Source organism: Zootoca vivipara, chromosome 1 (assembly GCF_963506605.1).
Source record: "Zootoca vivipara chromosome 1, rZooViv1.1, whole genome shotgun sequence".
NCBI classification, from domain to species: domain Eukaryota; kingdom Metazoa; phylum Chordata; class Lepidosauria; order Squamata; family Lacertidae; genus Zootoca; species Zootoca vivipara.
Genome location: NC_083276.1, coordinates 124575272 through 124591143, shown reverse-complemented (window position 1 = coordinate 124591143; position 15872 = coordinate 124575272). Strand labels below are relative to the sequence as shown.

At 41.1% G+C, this 15872-nt stretch overlaps 1 protein-coding gene across 4 annotated transcripts in view; it reads right to left on the bottom strand.

Annotated features, from left to right (window-relative positions):
- LOC118095602 (aldehyde oxidase) overlaps window positions 1-15872 on the bottom strand; it is a 56949-nt gene that overhangs the window by 26895 nt on the left and 14182 nt on the right. For all 4 annotated transcript variants that reach the window (XM_035136851.2, XM_060281586.1, XM_060281593.1 and 1 more), the window contains 11 exons: window positions 12015-12107; window positions 11693-11844; window positions 11442-11535; window positions 9760-9869; window positions 9010-9194; window positions 6922-7084; window positions 3722-3814; window positions 2948-3117; window positions 2004-2130; window positions 882-1004; window positions 217-313 (listed from right to left, as the gene is read on the bottom strand). In XM_035136851.2, coding sequence (XP_034992742.2) covers window positions 217-313; window positions 882-1004; window positions 2004-2130; window positions 2948-3117; window positions 3722-3814; window positions 6922-7084; window positions 9010-9194; window positions 9760-9869; window positions 11442-11535; window positions 11693-11844; window positions 12015-12107 — 1407 coding nt within the window. The remainder of the gene's footprint in view (window positions 1-216; window positions 314-881; window positions 1005-2003; window positions 2131-2947; window positions 3118-3721; window positions 3815-6921; window positions 7085-9009; window positions 9195-9759; window positions 9870-11441; window positions 11536-11692; window positions 11845-12014; window positions 12108-15872) is intronic.

Here is a 15872-nt window from a genome sequence, read left to right as displayed (position 1 = left end):
TGCACTGACGAGTGGGGCGTAAATCAGGTACAAGGAGCCTTTAGATTTCCAGGTGTTGCTGAACTTCCAGCTCCCATCATCATTTGCATTGCTTGCTGTGGCTGATGGGAGTCTCAGTTCAGCAACATCTGGAGGGCCAAATGTTCCCCACACCTGCTGCAAATGGTGGGGTGTGGCTTTCACAGTAAGGTTTTGAATCAGCAGGCTGCGATTTACCTTCAAGTACATGGTCGACGACTTTAAATGCTTCATCCACATTTCCTCGTTCCAGTTTTCTCTGTGGTTCAAAGAATGAATTGTGCTCTATTGCCTCCTGCAGCAACAGAAGAGACATACACCTAAGTTCAGCACCCTGCCTGTTTATTTTGAACAAACTACCAGCATCCCTTGAGGGAAAGCCATGATATTTAAACTTTTATGAGTTGTAAATATTTAATATATACATGCCCAAATACACAATTTACAGGGCAGGCTGTGGTGCAGTAAAATCAGAAGCAACAACGAGTATTGTGACACCTGAAAGATTAACCGAGTCAATTATGGCATAAGCTTTTGTTTACTAAAGTTTGCTCCATAAAATGCGATGAAGCTTAGGGCACAATATGCTTATATCATAATAAGATGTCTCGGTTCTTAAAGTGCCACAAGACTCTTTGGTTATTTTGTTATGACTGACTACCAATATGGAAATTAATAAAATCTGAATATCTGGTTGTAAGCCTACTTAGCCCTACAATGGGACTAGATTATCTTAAATCAATGTAATTTGATTTAACTAGGTTGTGGACTGAACCAGACACCTGGAATTTTAATAGAAATAACTAGTAGTACAAATAAATAGATTTTATCACAGCAGCAATTAAGAAAAGGCTGTTCCTTACCTCTATGGTCAGGATCACAGGTTCTTGAGGTTCATACTGTATTTTCACTTTTGCAGCTGCTTGTTTAGCATGAACATCTGAATCTGCTACCACTGCACAGACAATCTGACCCACACAAGTCACCTGAAAACCAGAGAAAACCAGTGCCTTAACTTTTGGACACACATATTCCACAGAAAGGTGATGAAACTGCAGAAAGCCCACAGCTTACACACATTTAACTAGTGTGCATTCAGCTTTACCCATGTGGTAATTTTAAAAATAAAAAGGGCGCAGAATTCTAGGGAGGGGAAATGACTTTGGCGATCCCACCTGCCATTGAACCCAGGTGGAATCCACACACACATAAAAACCATTCTGAAAATGCTTTTTAAAAAAGCATTTTTAAAAATATAAATTTTAAAAATATTAAATATTTTATTAAAAATAAAAAAATTCTATAAGGCTCACCATCCCCATTTAGTGTCACATTGTATATTGCACTTAAAACAGTCTCATTTGCAGCTGTATCGCTGAGTCCCCAGTGTGTTAGACTATACATGCTTTTGCTTTCAGTCGTTATCCCCAGAATGTAACCCCTGCAGAAATAGTGGGGTTACTGTACATATATATACAAAGTTATCTCTTTTTTATATAAAAAGTGTGTATCCTAAGCCTCTGCACAAATATTTAAGTTGGTTCAATATTGGCTCCACACTGATGCACAACTAAGTTGCATAATTAACATAGCAAGTCAGTGGTTTGCTGGTTGCACACTGGTGCACAAACCAAACTGTGAGATCTGCATAATTTCAGGAGCTAGTTGAAAGATGCACTTTTCCCAATTGTTCCACACTTTACTTTCATTAGCCAGGCATGAACTGAGAGACAGTGTGAAAATGTACTCTGTGAATGAAGCCCAGTCAATAAACTGTCACACTGTTCTTGGCAGGGGAATATTATAGGGAAACGGAGATAAAAAGTGAGACAAATCAGTGAACACTTAAATAATAATGCAACAGAAAAAAGATTCAAACAAAAAACAAGTATATATATAATGGAGAATGAGTCGATTCTTATTTAAACAAAATTAAAATAAATAGTTAAACAACAATGAACTGTTGATGATTAAACGTGGCATACCTTTTCTCTGGCAAACACAATATCTGGGACATCATAGTTATAGAACTCATTAGTCGCTGGGACATCCTGAACAGAAACGATATCAACTACACCTGACACCTTGAGAGCTTCTGAAGGATCAACTGATCTGCAAGAAGCAGTGCAAGCAAGTTAACTAACAGTAAGACCAGAAACAGTTATTCACAGATTGCTGGGACAAAGGTGGGGAGAAAAGGAGGTACATGGCAGAATGAGGATGAGATGGGCCAAGGGGACATTGGGCTGGTGAAGACTAAAGGGGCTATGGGACTTGGGTGGGGAAGCAGTGGGATGTGTCACTTTGACACTGAAATGGAGACAGCGCTGGTAAGGAAACTGGGGGGGGGGGAGAAGCAAAGGAGGTGACAGTACTCTGTACCTCCCTCATATTCGAGTTACATGCAGCTATTACATGCCACATCATACTTATTTCGTATTACTTTTACAGTGCTTTCCGTTATATTGTACTTGAATTTATTGTTATACACCATCTTACAAGATCAGGTGGCATATTGTTGTTGTTTAGTTGTCTTAGTCATGTTTGACTCTCCGTGACCCCATGAACCAGAGCATGCCTTGGAAACTCTCACTTTCTTCTCAAAGCTTCTCCTTTTTTATGTCCATGGAGTTTACCTGGCAAAATACTGGAGTAGTTTCCCAGTTCCTTCTCCAGGTGGATCACATTTAGCCTAAACTCTTGGCTATGACCTATCCATCTTGGGTGGCCCTGCACGGCACATAGCTCATAGCTTCTTGGAGTTATTCAAGTCCCTTCACAGTGATCCAAGAAGGGGCAGGTGGCACATACACACTTCTTCTTCTCTGGCGATACACACACACACACACACACACACACACACACACACACACACACACTAGATAGATAGATGATAGATAGATATAGTTTTCTATACTGCGGCACATACACAATCTTTGCATGGGGTTTGGAACTGGTTACTAAAGCCAAGAAGAGTTCTTCATCAACGGCGCGAATGTCATCACAATAAATAGCTTCCCCTGTGGCGTGTTTAGTACCAGCCTGGTGCATGATTGGACGTCCTACGGGATCTTGGGGAAGCTGTCCTGGCTCCACATCCTTTTTAATTAAAAAAGAAAGAAAGAAAAGGAAACCACAAATCAAATTCAAGAAAGTCAAGACGACCCATTGCTTTAGCTTTTTTTTCTTTTTAATGCCAACTATTTCTCCTTTCTACAATCCACTCCCCCCCCCCCAAAAAAATTGTAATCACAATTGAGATAATAAACTGCATCCTAAACTGTAAGGAAGAGAAATCAAGGCTTATCCACACTATGTTTTAGTTCAACACTTTCAGTCAAGCTAGTGCCAAACTTTTACCTAATACTTTTACCATAACACGCAAGTGAATGAGACTTCTAACTAGCATGAAGGTAGACTGTGTTTCCCTTAGCTTCCGTAGTCCTTCAGTATATAGACTAAAAAAGCTGAAATCAATGACTTTCTGGAACACCTCTCATTCTACCTTGGAAATAGCTCACTAATCGAACAAAGCTCACTGATCTGACAAAGAAAGCTAAGATAACAAGGACTGAATTCTAAGCAGGCAGCAATAGCTTAACACTTAGAGAAGTTAAAGCCTGATATTACAAAAAACCCTCAAAATCAGTTTTGAAATAATGCGTTCTGTGTAATAGAGTAGTACTAAAGTAATTCTACTCACCTGATACTTTTGCATACTCTGTGGCATTTTTGTATGGAAACTTTCAAGGGCACTTGCATAATTATCTGGGACATCAGGATACTGAGTAGGATACTGTAAGAAGATGATTTGTCACATTTTTTAAAAAAGGGAACATGTAATTAAAACCCATTTCTAAAGTTAACATGCACACAGACACGCACCTCCCCATACACAATTCAATGTAATTCAGTTAAATAAGTTTTTGAACGTTTAAAAATATACTATACCACGTTCCCTGCAAAAAGGGACAGAATCCAAAAAAGAAAAGAAAAAGGCACTAACCGGCCAGCAGCAAGAGCCTTTGGCAGGATGTTTCGTTTCACAGCTGCCTGATAAGGAACTGTGTCGAATCGTCCATGGCTGGAGCCAAGGGCAGGGTCATGGAGCTGATACACAATGCTTTGGTGATTCCCAAACTGGATACTACAATTGGGTTCTTTATACTGAGGCTCTTTTACGCAAGGAAGGCCTCTTTAGTGTAAAAGGGCTCTTTTACTGCGCCTATTACACTGGAATGGGAGGCAAAGGATTCCAAAGCTAGGGGCACTTTGATGTTAAAACAGCCAAAACAGATACAGCTGTTGTTAGAAGCTCAAAGAAGGTTTTTGAACCTTCAAGCTTCCAAGGGATCCAATCTTTGGACTCGAAGGATGCTGAGCCATGGTTAAATGCCATGAAGGCTGAACTTGATTCCTTAGAAAGGAACAAGACATGGGAACTAGTCTCCATAGTTCCAGGAATAAAGCTGCTTGGCAGCAAATGGGTCTTTAAGACAAAGACAGACCAAAATGGCAAAGTAGTGAGACACAAAGCCAGACTGGTTGCAAGAGGTTTTTCACAGAAGACTATCATGAGACCTATTCACCCACCGTGAAGTATGAGAGCCTTAGGTTTATGCTAAAACTTGCTGCAGAGGAGAAACTGCAGGTTTCCCATCATGATGTGAACACAGCACTTGTACAGGACCCCAGGTGAATCAATTTACATGCTCCCACCTGACGGAGTACAGGTAAAACAGGGATTAGTCTGTTCTCTTAAGAAATCCCTACATGGTCTCAAACAGAGCACCCGATGCTGGCACTCAAAACTCACAAAAACTTTGTTTTTGCTAGGTTTTCAGCATGGGGAAGCTGATCCATGTGTTTTTGTCAAAGAGGAGGGGTATAACAAACTGTATTGTTTATTTTATGTTGATGACATTCTTTTCTTTTGGAAAGACGCTACTTTGTACAAAAGCACCTTAGCTCAACTGAAGGAGCACTTTGACATGAAGGACCAACTATCTTTCTCTAGAAATAGAAATAGATCAGGAAGGTAACTTTTTGGTACACCAGTCACACAAAAATTGCTGATGTGTTAACCAAACTGAACTTGGTTGATGCAAACCCTGTAGATACACCAATGGTAACAGGTTTTCAGGTAGAAGATACCGATGAAGCATATGACACTGTACAGAAGTGTTATAGGCAAACTAAACTTCATTGCCAGATGTTCAAGACCTGATACTGTAGTCAGCACTAATCTGCTGAGCAAACACGCTACCAAACCTACAGTTAAGGATTGGAAAGCACTGAAGCGCATAGCACGTAACCTGAAAGGTACTATGCACTACAGACTGAGATACACTGATCAAAAGTCTGGAGGTCTTGAAATATTTGCAGATGCAAGTTTTGGAAGTGACACCACAGATGGTAAACACACATCTGGAGTTTGCTACATGTACAACCAGAGTCTGTTTGACTGGTCATGCAGGAAGCAAACAACAGTGAGCCTAAGTTCTTGTGAAGCTGAACTCAATGCTCTGTCATATTCAATTATGGATTGTGAATGGTTGTTGCAATTGTGTAAAGACATGAGAATTCATGTCCTATACAGGTTTATCAGGACAACAAAACATGTTTGGCTTTGCTAACTTCCGAGAGTTATACCGTGTTTCTCCAAAAATAAGACACCGTCTTATATTATTTTCCTCAAAAAAACACATGGTGGCTTATTTTCAGGGTATGGCTTATTTTCGGGGTATGGCTTATTTTTGGAGAAACACGGTAAGCAAAGCATAAAGCACTTGCAGTTAAAATTACGATGTCCAAGGGAATGTGTTCAGAACGGACTCGTAACAGTGTCCTATATGCCAGGAACTGAGATTCCTGCAGATTTGTTGTCCAAGGTCGTTCCCAGGGAACGACACGGTACCTATGTACAGAAACTGGGGCTGTACTAACACTCTGCCCAGTGATATATATAGAAAGGGGGAGGATGTTAGGTTTCTATTCCTCTAATTGTGCAGGTCACATGCCTGTGTAATGCATTCCAGCAAATATTGTTGGAATCACGGGAGCGATGTTTGCTGTATTCTGTTTCCTTTCGTATTTTTCTTCGGACTTCTCAGCGAGAGGAGACATGTTTTCTTTTGTTCTGCCTTACGCTTAATAAAGTAGCTTTTAGTACACAACCTCAGCCTGGCTCCGTCTGTGTTTTGTCTCTGCTGGACTCTGAATATATCCTCAGTGTCTCCAAGACATGAGTTGTAATAAATCGTCGGGAAGGGCTGTCGGAACTCCCTAGAACTCCACGCTGAATGCTGATGGGAGAGACGGGCTGGATTTGTTCCTGCATTGTGCCTGTGGATCGTTCCTGCCCCCAGCTGACCCAACACACATGTGCAAGCATGTGTGGGTTTTCCCTTTTTATAGGCACCTCATTGGTCATTGTGAGAAGAGGGTGTCAGACGTAGAGGGGCCTTTGGTCTGATCTAGTAGCAGAGCCATAGAGACGTAACCTGGGGCAAAACATAGTCTCAAGACTTCCTCTTCCTCCAAATGATATCAGAAGAAAATGCAGCATGGAATATAAACAAACTAAATGCATTATATAGTTTAGTGAATTCCTGGCTCAACATCTATTACATATACTTTCCAACCTCTAGAAATTATAATTATAAATAAAATACTCCCAAGACAATAACAACTAGGCAGATCGGGACACAGCTTCTAAAATAACTTGGTAGGCTGCGCACCCTGAGACTGCTCCCTTCAAATCCCACCCAGAGATGGAATTGAATTATGTAGGCATGCAGGCATGCTAATGTCATTTACCCAACACTTTGGGCTTTAAACAGTTTATGAATCAGGCTGGTCACACATAACTGCAAAACAGGAATCAATACAAATCAAAATTACCATTATCTTCAGTGACTGCAACACCTCCAAGTAGAATTTGAAGATGAAACTAACAATGAGAGTTCTTCTGTACTCCACTTTACCACCTGGAGCTGAACTTGGGAGAATAATTTCTTTGAGGACCGCTCTGCAAGCTTCATCCAGCATCTGCCCATCCCAAGGTCTGGAAAAATAAATAATTATATATACTCAGTAAGCAGAAAACTAATCAGTAGTTGTATATCTACTATTAGAACAACAGTAGTTGTATCCTTACAATTCATTTCCTATAGGATCACAGCTCTAAATGCATAGGACTGTATTCAGCATAGCACAGTGGTACAATCTCCCTCTCTCCCTAAATCTGTCGGGGGGGGGGGGAGAGATTCACTCAACCCCACAGAGCACATTTGGAGACAGAGCAAAGCATACATGGGAGGAAAAAATCACCTTACACTAGCACAAAAATAGTGTGCAGAGTTTTGATCATGAAGTTTTTATTCTAACGGGCTATCTCAGTAAAACACAAATTAGATTCTTAATGGGGGGAAGAATTAAAACATGCATTCTGCAGCACACTGTTATTGTACATCAAGGAAACAAAGCAGATTCACTATTCCAGTGGGGATTTATATTTTGGGGTGCCTTAGTTCTAAGTATCTTCCTTTGCTATGAAGTAAGTGGATCTGATTTCTGTAATTTGGTTAAAGAAGATGTGCACAATATACAGCTTACAAAAAGGAACCTGTAAGGGTGACTCCCTACAGGGAGCCAGCCCCCACCCTCCTAACGTCCACCTCGCCAAGCACAGGGAGCAGCAATGGTTTTGAAGCAGCCAGGGGGGGAGGGAGAGACTCGGAGGGAGAGAGCAGCCAGCGTGCGGAACGATGAGAAAGCTCAGGGGAGGGGAGATGTAGGCAAGGGCTCAAGGATACTGGAGAACCATTGCACCGCTTTGACCAGGAGGAGGCTGAGAGGGCATCGCTCCTTCCGGCACAAGAGTTAAGGAGAGCACCACGACGCAGGTCAAGGGGGAGGCGTTTTGGGGTGCCCCAACTACTTTGCTGGCGTAGGAACAGACATACGCCATTGCCAGATTCTGGTTTGGACTGAGAGGTCATGTTTTAAGCTATCTCTGCACTGTAAATACTTTGCACAATAAAAGTCTTGAAAGACAAACTGGACTCAAGCGGAGTTACTCTAGAGTAGCCACGACGACCCTCTGACAGAACACCATCCTAAGGTGTTCCTGTTTAAAACTGTACAAACTCCAGTTTAATTTTTTTAAAGACCTATGTAGCTAGCCCTCCTAACTACTGTGGTAAATTTGGAGGTCAGAACAATCATAGAGGGCTAGAACCAAGGAGTCAGGCTGCATATGTTTTTCAACTCTTTTAATAAGTGTTTCTTCAGTTCCATTTCAAAATAAAACTAGACTAGAATAAGTATAGCCTGTCCACCAAATCTAGTTAACGCAAACAGTGACAACTTCATTAACTAAGGATGGTATTCAACTAAGTTTTATTCAGTGCAGACCCACTGAAATTAATGAACTTACCTAAGTTAGGCCCATTAATTTCCGTGAGTCTACCCTAAGAGCGCCGGAAGTAACGGCATATGCTGACTTATATGCACAGATGCAGATTGATAAATAACTGCAACTGACAATCATTAAACATTGCATGCATGCATCATAATTTTTTTAAAATACATCATAAATTAAACATGCTTAAAATATGCAGAAAATACAAAATGATTTCACATGATGGCAGAACTTCTTTAACTCTTGGTACTGAACTGCTTGCCCACTTGTGAGTTTGTGCGATCGGAGACGAACAGAACGGATAAGTAAAAATAGTTCCATTGTGTTGCTTAATCCAAAAGGAATTCTGAAGAACAATAAGGTCTGAAATATTCTCACAACCTATTTCATATAAACAAAAATTTGTCTTTTAATTGCTGCATGTCAAGCATTTATCCGGCAACAATATAATTTTAGTATTTGAGAACTCAAGAGTTTATCTAGACGCCTCTTCCTTAGGAAATTGCTACCATTGGGGTGAGCTTTCAGTCTAAGAGGCGTCAATGCTACAGGAAATCATATAGTACCTTCCAATGAGTGCCTGGCATGTTTGCTTGGCGGCAACTGTAGTGAAGCCAACACCTCCGTAACAGATGCAGAAGTCCCTAATGATGTTGCAGTCTTCTTCAAAGACAATCCTCATCCCTGCTGTAACAATAGGTAAAGCATTTTCCCGCCTTGGAGCTTGTCGAAACGCTGCTACAAACTCACCCTGAAAAGGAATAGGAATCAGAATAAAGAGAGATTAGTTGGGCTACAACATTTTGAAATGCCACCTTTTATTACAGGACATTCCACTGCAGCACTCACAACTTGACCATTGAAAACTGGGAGAAAGGTTTTTTTCTAATACTCCCCTGGATCATATTTAAAGTTTAAAAGGCTGTATTCCTCTTATAGTAGTTGCAGACCACCTTCGTGCCTTCGATTAACTTTGGAGGCTACTGCTATATATTCTCCCCTACATGCTGCAGTCAGTTTGATTCCAATGTTTCACAGCAAGCTGAATAGAGCAGGGTCCACACTACAGATGGTTCAAGGCCCTGGAGCTCTTGAAGCAAGAGGCATAGACTTTGGGCAAGGATTGGCTGTCCCATTATGAAAGCACTTTGCCCTTTTAAGACTGTTCACGTATTTATGAATGTATCATGTTCCAGTCCCAAACAAATCTGAATGTTGCAAAAACATTGACATTTGCCAAAATATGCACGTTGTGGATCATCATCTAACATTTCCCCCCAATTACCAATCTTAAAGGAAAAGGAAAGATTGCCGACCTTCCTGGAATGTGGGATTTTAACAGACACTAGGATCTCCTCTGGTTCCAGGGTATTGTTTCCAAGTCCATCAGCAAAAAGGTCACTGAAAGGAATCTGTCGCAGCCTCCCTAACAGAGAACATTAACATCCATATAAATGGAAAATAAATACTAAGCACTATAAAGAGAATACAGAGCAATCATTTTGGCTTGGCTGGCATGGAAATTTTTGGACTAGTTATGCATACAGATTGCAGAAACTCAAAGCAATTCCATTGGGTTTCTTGCTTAGGTGGCAGGAGTAATCACTTTTTCTTCACCCTCTATAATTATTAAAGAAGTGTGCCAGAGCTAAGTCAGAATGCTTTTGGGAGTCTCACACCTTTGCATTTTAATAGATCTAACTAAACCTGTAAGGGTGCAAAGATGTAACACAGTTAGGGCCATAGCTTAGTAGAGCATCTGCTTTGCATGCAGAAGGTCCCAGATTCTGTCCCTGGCATCTCCTGGTAGAGCTGCAAATGAGCCCTGTCCAAACCCTGAAGAGTTGCTGCCTGTCAGTATTACCAACATTGAGCTAGCTAATTCAGTATAAGGCAACTTCCAATGTTCTTCAGCTGCTTTGCAAAGAACATATGCAAACAACCAGAAACGTGTGCATACTTGCCACTCAAGTCTTCTCATCATAACAGAAGTGTGCCTTGCCCATGAGATATTGCAGTGTCAAGCCTGGTTCGTGAGACAGCATACTGCACCTTTCTTACTGTAACGTACAAAGCATTGCTGTGCCAAACTACACATTGCATTAAATGGGTCTTCACAGTTGTGTGCACCACAACCGCAGGAGACCCAGATTCAGGTTAGGACTACAGGTGGAGGGGTCCCCCCCCCCTGCCATGATGTGCCCTGATGAAAATCACCTCTCTTGTCCACAAAAGCTGCTATTTACCCCAAAAAGAAAGCTGATGTGGGCATCAAAAACATGTCCTTAGTAGGATAAACAGGCAGCAGGAAACTCAGCTAGTGAATGAATGAATTTATCAAAGGCCTTAGAGTGAAATACAGTGGAACCTCCTCCTTACAAACACTTTGGGTAATGAGCTCCGCTAACCCGGAAGTAGATGCTCCTAGTAGCGAACTTTGCCCCAGGATGCGAGCGGAAGTCACATGCCAGTGGCGCGGTGGCAGCAGGTGGCCCTATTAGCGAAAGTGCACCAAGAATGGTTTTGGGTTAAGAACGGACCTCTGGAACGAATTAAGTTCGTAACCAGAGGTACCACTGTAATAAGATCGTCATTCCAGTCCTTACTGAGATATTTGCTTATTTGTAAAAAGAATACACTGGCACCTTAGAGTTCCTCATTGAGAAAGGGATTAGAGTAAAAGAACAAAAATATGTTGAAGGCTGCAACTCCATACAAATTCACCTAGGGAAAGTCCCATTGAATTCAATGGGCCTTACTTCTGAGTAGACATGTATAGGATTGCACTACACAGCTTACACTCCCTGTGCCAATTGAAGAAAGAAAGAAATATCCTCACAAGCAACATCATAGCCACAGCCTTATCCCTACCTCCCTGAAGGGCCCCCTGCAGTGGGCTTCCTAGGGACCTGCAATGTGTTCCAAATACATAAAAGAGATTTGGAAGGTTTGGATAATACTGAGTGTGATGGAAAACTGAGAATGCATTTGGTCCTACCTTGTGATGCCACATTGAGGATACAGTTGCTAACTGCTAGAATAGGATTGATGTCAGATGTTGAATTTCTGCTCATGATATTTCCTCCAAAGGACTAAAAGCAAAAAAGGGGAGGAAAAATGCAGTTTCAACACAAAAAACGCAACACTTACAAAATCAATGTTAACAAATTAAACTGGAAAATATTTGTTTCCCAGTTAACAGTAATCCAAGGTAAAATTTGTAAAAATGTTTCAATTAAGGAAACATACAGCCACGTTTCGGATCTGCTGTCCTCCCAGAGTTTTTAATTGTTGCAAAAGAGCAGAGAATATCTTGGTTTTCTCCGCTGAAAGTTTTGAGACCACATCTGTCAGGATGTTTTTCACTGCAGTCAGGCTACACGCAGCTCCTAGTATTAGTCCTGAAAAGAGTAAAACACAAAAGTAAAACACATGCTGGAGCTGCTTTTTCAGAGCTTATCAAGGGACAAAAAATAATCGTTTAATGGAGCACAGTGTGCACTTTCAAACTGATCCCACTGCTCTTAAAACTTTTAGCAGGGCCCTAAGATAGAAAGCAAAGTTTACTGACCATCTTCTGTGCATTCCACAACATACAGATCCAATATTCTAGTGGGCGAGATGATAAGTGGATGAAATACACCTTTAAACTTCATATCAGGTCCTAAAGGGTAGAAGATAACAGTGAAAATGAGGAGGAAGGGGAATGTTGCTTGATTGCAATTTAAACATTTGAAAATATTTGTTTATAAAAATGGTGAACCCTTTTCCTACTCACAGATTGGGTATGCAGCACTCTAAAACTAGTAACAATCTAGAAAATGTTTTAAAAGTAGAGAAAATCCAATAACATAAACATGCTGCACTTAAAAATATGCTACCATAAGATTAAAATGTACCACAGTAATCAGAGACTAAACTTACAAGTGGTAAAAGGTATTGTATATGTATAGGTGTGGGTGTATTCTGGGCCAAACTGAGTTTCCTTGGCACAGTATTTTAAATGAAAAGCTGTCCCCACGAAAAAAATTCCCACCATGTGAGTATTGAAGTGTAGCAGAGAATTTAGCAGGCAGCGCAATAGTGTGGTGGTGTAATCCAGGACTCAGGAAACAGAACTTGATGAACAGTAGCTTTTATTATAAGCTGCTTTGTACAAGTTACTATATACACAGACTCTCAGAACTCTCCTCACAAACTCCTTCTCTAAACAGCTCCATTTTACCTCAGCATAGAACTGCTAGTGCCAAGCTGCCTATAGGGGGACATTAAACCAATCAGCAGCCTGTCACCATGCTTCTCTGTCTCCCTATAGGGGGAGTTTAAACCAATCAGCAGCCTGTCAACATACTTCCCTGTCTCCAGGCAAAAACTCCCTTGTTTAACTTAGCTTCTGGCTAACTCACTAATTGTCTACTTTAAAGCTGCAGTTTATCACAAAAACTTCAACACCCCCTCACAGCTTACAAAAGTGCAATTAGTCTTTGAGCATAGACAAAGTATTATCTCCAACTTTGATCTCCAAACCCATGCTCTGACAAAGCATATTCCAATTTACAAATGATAACGGCTTTGTCATGATGTCAGCAACATTTTCAGAACTTTGCACATATTCACACACAATGGTATTATTTTGTACATTGAACCTGACGTTTTGGTATTTCAAATGAATATGTTTACTTTTGCTTTTGAACTGTTCTGTCCCACTCAGAGTTATACATGCTTGATTGTCTACAAACACTTTAACAGGACAAACATTTTCAAAACCCAAATCCAGCAAAAACTGTTTATAAAACACAATCTCATTACACAACTCACTTAACGCAGCGTATTCGGCTTCTGTTGAAGACATACTGACCAAACTTTGCTTTCTGGATTTCCAGCCAACAAGCGACTTCCCAAACATGATGACAATACCAGTTACAGATTTCCTGTCAGGTAGATTTCCCCAGTCGCTATCTGTATAACACTGTAAAACCTCTTCCCCTGTTGAACTCATCCTTAGAGTGCTGTCAACAGTGTGTTTCAGATAACGCAAAACTCTTTTGACCGCTTTCCAAGCATTAATTGTTGGCTTTGCTACCTGCCTGCTCAGGATGCCTACAGCATAACTGATGTCAGGTCTTGACCATTGTGCTAGGTACATCAGACTACCTATAGCAGATTGATATAGTTCAGGACTTTCGAACTCTTGGCTTTGCTCTGTATTTAAATCTTTAACAAAACCTGTTTCCATTGGCGTTTTGGCTCCTTTGCAATCCTGCATGCCAAATTTTACCAACAACTGCTTGATTTTGTTACTTTGACAGAGCAAATAGCTTCCATCAACCGCCTGGCACATTTCGACTCCTAAATAATTTTTTACTGTGCCGAGGTTTTTAACCTTGAACCTCTTTGCTAACTGAGTATAGAACTCATTGACCAGTTTGTTACTCTTGGCCACATATAAGAGGTCATCCACAAAAATTAAACAGAACTCTATATTATTTCCAGACCCTCTTATATATAAACAATTGTCAGCCACACAATGTTTAAAACCAAGCTTAACCAGTGTGTCATCCAGACAACGGTTCCAGTTACGTGCAGACTGTTTTAAACCGTATAAAGCTTTGTGCAGCTTGTAAACATTCCCAGGCCTAGTCTCAAAACCTTGTGGCTCAGCTAAATACAGCTCCTCTGTGAGACCAGCATTTAAATAAGCTGTTTGAATGTCGAAATGACTGGCCACCAATTTATGCTTTGCAGCGATAGCAAGCAACAGCCTCATGCTTTCGCTTCTCGCTGTAGGAGCAAACACCTCATCAAAATCCACTCCAGGTCTTTGGGAAAAACCCTGTGCTACTAACCGTGCCTTATACTTGAAACCTCCAGTAGCTAAGGGCTTCAGTTTATAGACCCATCTACTGCCTACCACCTTGGCACCCTTGGGTAGAGGCATAGAAGTAAACACCTTGTGCTCTTGCAGAGAATTCATTTCTTCTTGCATTGCTTCTTTCCAGCACAAAACCTGTTCTTCTGGTAACTTAAACACCTCATTATAGCTTTGTGGCTCTACAGCTACATGGCAAACATGAGATACACCTGGTGAATAACGGTCTGATGGAACTCCTTTGTTTCTCCTCTCTGACCTTCTGGGAGTTAAATCACTTTTCTCTGCACTGTCATCCCCCTCAGACACTTGCTCCCTTTCAGAAGAAACACCTTTTGAAGTAGACGAAATCTGTCTGGCTTCAGAGTTTGGAAACATTTCAGGCTTTTCATCGTCCCCCTCAGAGCTGACAATTTCTGGCTGCTCTTTATTGCCAGAAAAACTCTTGGAACATTGCAACCAAACCTCTGTGTTTGCATGGATTTTCTCCCAACCAGAGTGCTCACAAAAATTTGCATTACGTGATACTATTATCCCGTTGTTACCAACTGCAAACCGCCACCCTTTTCCTTGATCTTGATAACCAACAAAAATAAGTTGTTGTGCCTTGGCATCCCCTTTTCTGCGTTGTGCCTTCGGCACATGTACCCAAGCTTGTACCCCAAACACACGCAAATGATCCACTTTGGGCTTCTTCCCAAACAACTTGAAATAGGGTGTAGTTCTTATTGAACTATGAAATAAGCGATTTTGAATATAACACGCATTCAGAATGGCTTCTCCCCAATAACCAAAAGATAAACCAGAATCTGCTAGCATAGATTGCATCATTTCTTGCAACGCTCTATTCTTCCTCTCAGCAATCCCGTTCTCTTCCGGAGAATGAGGATTAGTTTTTCTATGTCCAATTCCACGTCTTGCCAACCAAGACTGAAACGCATTAGACAAAAACTCCCCTCCGCGATCAGACTGAAGTTTCTGGACTTTGCAAGAGAACTGCCTTTCTACATAGGCAACCCAGCTTTTAAACTTAGAAAAAACTTCCCCCTTGTGCTTTAACATATAAACCCAGCAAAATCTGGTAGCATCGTCAATAATTGCCAGTGCATAGCAAGAATTACCCCTGCTAGGCTTGAAAGGACCGCATACATCGGCATGTACCAGCTGAAATGGCTTTTCACTTACTCTTTGGCTGCTAGGATACGGACCTCTGTGACACTTAACCTGCTTGCACACATTGCAGTCTAAAAACTTGTCACAACTTTGCAGCTCACAGCCATCACTCAGCTTTGGCATTTTAATTACACTTCGCCAATTAGAATGACCTAGGCGTCGGTGCCATAAATGTAAACAATGCTGGTGTAACGCCTTGTTTTTACAATTCTGCTGTAAAACACCACTAGCTAGGACAGAATCCTCAACTCTGTCATTGTCTTTTAGCACAAACACACCACCCTCTGGCAAAGCCCTTCCCAATGTCTTACCGTCTTTCTGTATCTCACAGCAATTGTCATTAAACTGCACACAAAAACCAGACTGCATTAGACATGATATAGACAT